Raw genomic sequence first — 9,899 nt, 5'->3', positions numbered from 1 at the left:
ACCATACTATAAATAATAATTTACTTACATCAATCAGGTTAAAGTAGGCTAAGCTGTATACAATTCTATATTACACATTGTTTTACCTCTTGTTTACCTCTTGTTGTTACTGATTGTGATTAATCATTCAACAGAAGTATTGGTTTTTGATTAGTTACAATTTAAATTTAAAATTGTTATAAACAAATGTTGGTACCATCACTGGATCTTTGATCGATCCTCTATAAATAAACTAAACACATTTTTTTAGTTTTCTAAATTATATATACAAGTTTTTATATAAAGCTGTTTAGGTAAATACAACATTAACCTATCACAATCTAAATATTTTGTAGTACAGCATAGTTAAAGAATTGCAGAAGGCATCTATTAGAGCTCTACTCAGTTCAAAATGTCAATTACAAATTCAAAAGCAGGATTAAATCCATATTGGTATTGAAAGAAGGATTTAATTTACGTAACTGAGATAACGGCTATTGTTTCATTTTATTGGAAATTTCAACAATTTGTCATGCGTGTACGGTATATTGAGTCTATTATTGTTTATTTTAATATTAAGTACTATGATTGAATATTTATTTATAAATACATAAACTAACTAAACAGTTTTAATAGATAATTAAGCAATACGTATCAATAATAAACTATATAAATCAAGAATAAAATATAACATTAAAAATTAAGTAATTTTTTAATAATATAACTGTTTTTACTTGATAATTATGTAATGAAAATTCAAACGTAGGACAGGATTTAACTTTGAATTTTGAAAATCTAATATTTTTTACCTTTTATTATTTGTTTATATGTAATACAATTATATTTAGGTAATTGAGTAAAAACATTCGTTTTTATTTTATGAATTTGTTATGCATTCTTATGTAAATAAAGCTTTTGTTATGTTTTATATACATGGTTTGTTTATATAAATACATTTCATTATTTCGTTTCGTTTCGTTTTCTCAAAATGTGTGTTATTGTATACTCGTGTCAGATCCATAAATATTTAGGTAAATTATGTTCGTAATAACCAAAGTTTTCAGGTGTTAATGACCATTTAACAATACAAGTTTCATTAACAAGCCATTAGATCTGGAAACTTTACTTATCTAAATGAGACACGTCACAGTTCCATTGCATATTCAAACGAATCTTTTGTTAGAGAAAATTAAATGCCAAGGGATGTCAGGAAATGTTTAAAAAGTTCAAATTATCGCTAAGGTAAGTGCCGTTTTCTTAAATAATCAGATTATTACTATTATTATTATTATTATTATTATTATTATTTCATATTGATATCATATTTAAATCCTTATTCCTAAGTAATTTATTTATCTTGGTTATATTTTAAAATATATATCAATAATTTAAATAAGTACATGTTACATATGACTTGTCAGCGAATAGATCACTACAAAGCAAATACATTTGTTTAAGCGAAAGCTTCTACAATAAACCAGGCTAATCTGCTCATAAGAGGCTTATTGTTTCATACATAAAACTGCTTTTAACCAAATCAAGCTTAGTGTTAAGGGTAAGCGGGATAATTAGTTCTCAATGGCTTATCTTGTTGATCTATCTAACAACGATGAGTTTGTTTTTCAATTTACTCAAATTCTTTTACAGCTTTTGTTACAACAAAGCATTTATTTAAGTTTGTTTAAAAAGAGTAGCATTTTATACAACTGGGTAATTTACCAAGTTTGTATTTTTTAGGCATTAGATTGTTTCCAAAAATTCTTGTATATAATCAGGTCAATGTTCCGATGAATTGCCGAGTTTATTGTAATGGCTGCTCTAGTTAATTAAGGACAGTAACATAAAGTGGATCGTCTACGGTGAACAACCCAACCGTGACTACTTTATGTTGGTGGAAGGTAACAGGCCAGAATATATTTGCGTGTAGAAGGCAATGCGCCATCTTTAGAGACTGAATCCAATTAATATTTTTTCTCCCAAAAAATGATGTCGTCCAATCAAATTATTTCTTGAAAAAAATTCATAAAATAAATTTGGAGTCTTTCTAATTAAGACCAATTAAATCAACAGGGCAGTTTTCTTAGTACGATTATCTTAACCTTTTCTCATATACAAATAAACAAATTATGTTTGTTTTGATTGATATATTTGGCCATTAATTATTAATATCCAATAAGGCAAGAAGATAATCTCACAGTTTGATATATTACAACATGATTATGACTTAGACAACACAACATTTATACATCTTATAATATCACATTAAAAAAAGTGTTTTCTATTTGCCAACCCAACAATGAAACAAACCTGGCCTCAGGGGCTAGGAAAGTGTGTGGTCATCCTTAGTGACTGGCAATTTGTGTTCCACTATTTTTTGCCACAATCCCATTTATAGGGAATTCTCCTCCCAGTGAATATGCATTTTCTGAGCTAAAGTTTTTATTATACTATATAGGGTAAATACACTAATGGAGTTTCGATGTACTGTATTTTAAATGTGGTGTATCTTATCTAATCATATGAATATGTATATTATTTTAAATATATAATAAAAAGTACTCTATTTAACTTCAGCATCACTTTTGTCCGCAGAATTGCTGCAGTGGGGATTTTTGTGACTTCCATTATCTTTTTATTACGTGTTAACCTAAATTTGCGACTATCTTGATTTCATATTCTGTTTTTGAACACTTGTAATAACATGAATCCCTCGTTTATTAAAGGATTTCGTAAAAAAATACTCTCTATTGCATTATTTTCTGGTGGTTTACGTATTATAACAAAGTTAGATTTTTGAATAGTACAGTATTATATTGTGACTAATATTAATAAGATAAAACTGTATCAAACTGATTAGAACACCCACGAGGCTAAATCCGCTTCCGATTATTATAATGGTGAAGCAAATTTGATTTATTCAGTTCAAGGAAATTAAACATGTAATTAACATAATCTCCACTAAACCTACACAACAATTATGTATATCATCACAATATGTTTTTCATATTTCATAGTTTAAATATTAATTTAAATTTAATTATTAAAAATGTAAGGGACTCAAAAGGTTTATAATTTCTAAAAGATTGTAATATTTTACAAGGATCATTAAATATGCACACATTTACAGTTTTTTATACATTCTTATCATTGCCACTAAGCGGTGCACTTTTAATGCTATTATGTTTTTACCTATTCTGACATTTTTGTCCAACAGCGACAATTTCTTACTAATTAGCAGTACTGTACGATAATACTGATTATCACTATGCCATTAACTAAAATTACACTGGATAACATAATAACAAACTAAATAACGTTTAATAAAATAGTTAAGTTGACAACATGACATAACTGAAGGCAATGATTGTACCGTACAAGGGGTTTTTGTTTGAAGTAATCAGAAAAAGCAGAAGCTGTCAACATGGCTTATGTTATAGGGGTAACAAAAGCTGAGCATGTTACGATCAATTCACTGTGGAAAATGAGTTGGATTTTATCTTTGCCATTAATCTTAGTTACGCACCAAGGTTCTCAACAAGCTTGCATTTTTCTTAGTTCTTGTTTTCGTTGAAACCGCTTTGAAATAAATTTTATTATGTAGCATAGTAGATAGGGTTGCCTGATTTTTTCTCCGGCGAATAAAAGTGACAGCGATGTTGGGAATGAGTATACGAGTGTGGGCAGGGGACGATTTGTCCTCGAGCGAGCGACGACGACTTGTGCAGGTTAAAACTGTATGTTAGTTTGTGTAGACTGTAGGCACTAAGCACTGTATATATAAGAAGTATGTAAGTATTGGTTAGCAGACAAGTAGAGGTTACAGCAGAGCTGTAATTACCAGCCCGCTGTTGCGAGTATAAGTGCGAGGTGAATGTCATGGCTGGCTGTACAAGTGATTGCAGTAGAAAGTGAATTCACTTTCAATTCGGCGCACTAGGTCATGAATGCAACTCAGCGCAACCTGTCTGACCTAGAGAGCTGACACTAAGTTAAGTAACGCTTGCGTAAAATACACATGTCTACATCTACATACAGTACTTAAGACTAAAAAAGGACTGAATAAACTAAATACGTATTCAGTGAGCAAATATCAAACATTTATTGTTTCCAAATTTTTATATTCGGAGAGTTCCCGCTCATCCCCAAGTATTGAACCCGATATGCCTTGCTCTCAGCGATTTCCTTCAGTTCATCTGAACTCAACGCCTCGCTGAACCGCTTTGGTAAGAATATACAGAAGTCGGCACTCTTTTCTGGCACATGGATGTCTAGGACGATGGACGCTCCGTATTTGGTGTTTACTGCCCTCCCTGCCACAATGGAGTAGCCCTCTTTGTTAGTAAGCGCCGAAACGTCGATCTTAGGGAGGTATGGTCCTTTCTCCAGGGTGTTGAGTTTTGCTGCTAGGGCCATGATTATGATCTATAAAAAAATATCCTGTTTTAAAAGTCGTACTAATAGTATGCCATATTATAGGCCGAGTACTGATATAATGAAAATTTATCGAGTTAACTAGCTTAGCATTAATAGACAATGCATAAACAACTGGAGCACTACAGCATAAATAGTACAATTGAAGATTGCTGCGTGAAACAAGTATGTCACAGCATATAACGCAAGGTGTAATATCATAGAAATATTAGCGCAGCGGAGGGCAACTAGATACATATAAAACGTTTAACAGCTTAGTAATAACAGCTAAATGTATAGAAAACCGTTGCACTTAGAATATACAAATATAACAAGTAAGGTTTGCAGATTGTAACAAGTATATCGCTGCATATATCGATTAGTAGAGCGTAATACCATACACATAGCAGTCCATCGTAGCGCAACTATATACATATTACAAATAGCTCTAAATAGCTAAATGTGTAGCAAAACTGTTACACTACAACATATGGATATATTGTAATCAATGTTATCTTGTATCATGTGTCAGGAATACCGTTTCATATAACAAGTAGTAGAAATATTAGTCAGTATAACATGTAGGCAGTACCAAGACAGTATAGCAAACGCAGCAGTGTAGAGAAAAACACATATTGGGACAGACAAAGGGGGGAAACCTTGAGTAAGTGGAGGGTATGAGAGTAATGCATCATTATGCATTAACGCAAAACAAATATCAGCACAGCAACAAATAAGAATATACAACTAGCACTCTTAGAAAATACAATTATGGAGCTATAGTAATAGTAGAAAAGTGTAAGCTAAATAAGCATATACAAACTAAAAGATCATACAAGTAAGATTATTCTCACAGTTAATGCATAAGCACACGAGACATACCTGTTCGGTTGCGTGCAGAGAACTGTGCAGCCATGTACGCTTATGCCGCTTATAAGCAATCCTGGCTCCCCACAATCACTGACCTCACACAAACTGTATAAAAGCAGCCCATTGGCACTGCAAAGTTGTATTCGACTCCAGCTTGCATTGTGAGTAACTCGTGCACCTCGGTCAGTTTGTGCGTCCGGGGCAGTACGTGCATCAGTCGAAGTCGTCTACGCTTGTGTGATGCCAGAACATCTTCTCCATAGTTGTAAGTACAAACATATCGTAGTTTGCAATATAGTTGCTAGGATTTTAAAAAGACCATAAGATTTAAGCTTTTCCTATAACTCCTTGCTCTCCTTACCATAAGAGCAACGTTAAATAGCTAGACTCAAAACTTACAAAATTATTTACAATTATTTAATGTCAAATCTGAGTGTTGTAAAACGTGGTAATGCTCGTTAAATTAGAAATCTGAAGTGAAGTATGTAGCTAGAATATTAAAAGATGTCTAAAAATCTGTTTGATTAGAAATACGTTGATCTTTAAAAACCAATTATATATTCAATAAATAAATATGACTAAATAAACTTCTAATAATACGATTAATATAGATTAATTATACAATCTCTGGCTATCGCATGATTATATGTTGAATATACACTTAATCAATACTATATACAATTTGAAATATTCTTCTCTCAAATCAATACAAACATTCTATTTCAAATGTCACCAAGAACTAGTTTGTGTAAAAAGAAATAAATAATCCGCTAGTGTGTGTTTGCATTTAATATTGTTCTTACTGGACAAATCATGACGCTAGCCAAGGGTTAAGGGTTCTTCCTTGTTCAAATAACTAGCTATTAAATATAAAGTACCCTAGTGACTAGGGATGTAGGTACATAAATAAAAGTCAATAAATATTTCTTTTAACTATATATCTATTAAAATATATATGTTCACTATTTAGTCTTTATTACTTAATAAATGATTTTTAACCTATATACCCTATAGAAAAAATTAAGAACACTTCTATACTACAATGTTTTGAAAGAAAACGTACTAAAAAAAAACGAATTAATATCTATCAGAAAGAAAAATCATTAGGTATTATGAACTTAGCAAGCATGTAGGATTATTTTAGAAAAACTTGCATATACGCATTTTTTTTTGTCATAAGTTAAGCTAGCAAAATAAGAAAAATAAATAAATAAATCATGCTTAGAAATGAGTGTAGATTTTGTCTTTAGAGCTGTAGCTTAGTATATGCATAGATTAAGCAACTTTAAAGCTCGTTCTTTGTGTCTAACTCTTGAGTGCTGTCTCTGTTTGCTAGTGCAGACACAACCATCTCTCTACCATGTGTAATTCTATGATTTCCGCATTATTGTTAGGCTAGATAACTAGTGAATGCATTATTGGCTATGAAAAAATCACTTTATTCGCATTAACAAAGTTTAAAATTATTAAATTGGCAAGAAAAAAAATTGTAAAGAAAAACACGAATGCTTAAAACTAAACTTTGTAACTTAAGTTTTGTTCGGTATTTCGATATTGTTAATATAAATTTTGTGTGATTATATTTTAAGCTTATATCACAAACGTTTTAAATATAACATATTGACACTAATCAAGTATGGATGGTGAATAAAGATATTTTGATTTTGATTTGACGATCTATGCAGTGGATAGAACTAACTGGCTTCAGTTGTTATATAACGATGAAAAATCTACTTAGGAAGGAGTATGCTTTATTTTTGGTATTGACGAAACTACTATATATGACAACTGACACTTTATTTTTACATTTACAGCGCTAGAAGTGAGCAGTCATTCCCCACGTGCCGTCTTGCAAAGTTCCACTTAGATGTTAAACCTTTAATGAGCAGTCTAGCTGTGAAAACTTCTACAACAATGTAAGTAGAAAGCCCTGTCAGTTTTATATCTTCTTGGTACTACGTTTAGTAAACTATTATTTGAGAGCTTACAACTTAATATAGTCGAATGTAAAGAGCCCCTTAATACCTCATATTGTCCTAGCAAAAACTACACTAAACCATGCAGCTATATAAGCAACATTCATTGTTGCAAGAAATCCACACAACTAAAGACAAAATGCGTGTAATATGAGCTTAAAGAATCTGAATTGTAAAATCTCATGCTGAACATGATAACATAGGCAATAAAACTTAAATTAAAATAATAAAATAGGTAAGTGCTAAAAATTAATGTATTTTTTCTAAAACTTAACGTAAACAATCTCAAACCAAATATAATAGAACTATAGCAGACCATGAGCAATGTACTTAATGTTTGAAATTAATGTTTTAGATGTATCTACAATGTGCCATCTGTCGAGAAGCCTACTTCCTTAGTGCATCCGCAAGGAGCCGTCACCAGCAAATGTGTTTGGCGTTGAACGACTACTTCACATCAGCAGTAGCGAGCAACAATGACAACAGACGAGAGACACACGAGGCAGCAATTCAGACACCTCCACAGCAAATTAAAGCAGTACCCAGTGGCAGTGGCTTGAAAAGAAAACTACCACCTCCAAAGGTGACTAAGCGTCCTGTGACTAGTGTATTGTCAAGTCCATCATCACATACAAGTTCAACAACAAGGCTGACGTGGTATTTAAAAAAAGGTCTTCAATCAGCCAAAGACTATGTTATAGAAAATAATGAAAACCTCTACAAGGACCTACCGCCATTTATTGAAGCTGCTAACGAAGTGGTGCTCGATATACTACAAGATGAGCTGCGTGTCACCAAATCCCTCAAGTACAACGTCGTACTGGAGGCCGTCTACTGCCATCCTGAAGGACATTGCGAACTTATGAACTTCAAGACCACGTCGAGGCTTATACACAGCGCCTGTGATGAGCTACAAGAGCTGCTGAAGAAGGACGCCAGCAAACTGCTTCGTGAGGAGTCTGAAGCGCAGGCGAAAGGCAGTGGATGGACTTTGCATGAGGTAAAGAGCCTCACACTTAGACTAAGCAAATTTTCATATGCATTGCCTGCTGGAAGTGGCTATCTGCCACTGCCCCCAAAAATTGCTAAAAGGAAATGCATTTTAAATGTAAAAAACAGCAATAATTGTTGTTTCATGTATTGTATATTAGCCAAAAGTCTACCTAATATACGTTATGACTCAGTGCTTACTGAGCATAGCTTTAGGGAGTGTGAAACACATTACAACTTTGATGGTATTTCATTTCCAACGCCCATTTCACAAATGAAAAAATTTGAAAAACAAAACATCAACACTAGCGTAAACATCTTCGAACTGGACGAAAATGCCCATATTACACCACTCAGGATAGTTGATGAGCAGCAAGACCATTTTGATCTCCTCCTCGTTAGAAATGATGAAGGAGAGGCTCATTTTACGTTAATATTGAATTTCACAAAGCTTATGCAGCCACAAATTACAAAAGGCAGCAACAAAATTACAATCTGTAAAAGGTGTAGCACCTTTAAAGAAAACAGGCGCTGTGTTCCGACACCTCAGCACTGGTTGAGTGAACATTTAATGCTCTGTGGAAAATCAAAACCAAGTGAAGTGATTTTGCCGGAGCAGCATAAAAGCAAACTTAGATTTGTTAGCTACGAGATGCAAATTGAAGTACCAATTGTAGTCACAGCTGACTTCGAATCAACACTATATCCAGTTCCCTCGACAGACAATGCCTATCAACGGCACGAGGCGAACTCGTTTGCTTATATCGTAGCAAGTAACCTTCCCAAAGAGCTGTTAGAGGAAGCTGAGATAAACACCTCACCCTACATACACAGATCGGAATCGGCTGCAAAAGAATTCCTTTTACAAATGCAGGAGCTAGCTGTAAAAGTGGAAAAGCTGTACACTAAAAATGTGAGCATGATTGCATTAAATGATGAACAACAGAAACAGCATGATGAAGCGACAAACTGCGAGCTGTGTGAAATAGCATTTGATGAGACATTGGTTCAGTCAAGGAAATGCCGGGACCACGACCATATAACAGGTCAGTTCCGTTATACCTTGTGCTCGTTGTGTAACACCCGCTGTCAACTTCCAAACTTCATACCAATATACTTTCACAACCTTTCTTCATACGACGAAGCATTCATTATTAAGAACTTGGCAGTATTACCCAACAGTGAAATAAAAGTGATCCCTAGTAATTCAGAAAGATTCATTAGTATATCGATAAAGATTGGGAGGATGTGGCTTAGGTTTTTGGATTCATTTCGCCTAATGGCGGACAGCCTTGCGAATCTCGCTTCGTATCTCACACCGATGGAACTCGTAGAGTCGTCCAAACTTGTGCCAGAACAGCATGTGGAGTTGATTAAAAGAAAAGGGATTTATCCCTATGATTATGTAAAAGACTTTGCTGTATTCAGTGAGGAAGCACTGCCACCACGTGAAAGCTTTTACAATGCTCTCAATGACTCGGAAGTTACGGATGCAGAATATCAACATGCCCAACACACTTGGAATACAATGAAAATGAAAAATTTTGGACAATACCATGATTTTTATCTGTTATTGGATGTTTGTCTTTTAATGGACATAATTCAATGCTTTCGCAAAAACTGTGTAGCCACCTATAACATTGACTGTTGTCATTCATTTACAGCGCCAGGTCT

At 33.5% G+C, this 9,899-nt stretch overlaps 1 protein-coding gene across 1 annotated transcript; it reads right to left on the bottom strand.

The window, feature by feature from the left end:
* Positions 1-4,062: 4,062 nt before the first annotated feature.
* LOC128992685 (uncharacterized) lies at positions 4,063-8,298 on the bottom strand. Its single transcript, XM_054416388.1, has 2 exons — positions 7,967-8,298; positions 4,063-4,401 (listed from the first exon to the last, which is right to left on the bottom strand). Exons 1-2 carry the CDS (start codon positions 7,970-7,972, stop codon positions 4,078-4,080), a joined length of 330 nt encoding a protein of 109 aa, XP_054272363.1. The 5' UTR covers positions 7,973-8,298; the 3' UTR covers positions 4,063-4,077.
* Between the last annotated feature and the right edge of the window lie 1,601 nt (positions 8,299-9,899).

Source organism: Macrosteles quadrilineatus, unplaced genomic scaffold, assembly GCF_028750875.1.
Source record: "Macrosteles quadrilineatus isolate MER2022 unplaced genomic scaffold, UCM_ALF_1.0 Scaffold_4__1_contigs__length_99947679, whole genome shotgun sequence".
Lineage (NCBI taxonomy): Eukaryota > Metazoa > Arthropoda > Insecta > Hemiptera > Cicadellidae > Macrosteles > Macrosteles quadrilineatus.
The sequence above is the reverse complement of the archived record's forward strand: the minus strand, read 5'-3'. Positions and strand labels throughout refer to the sequence as shown.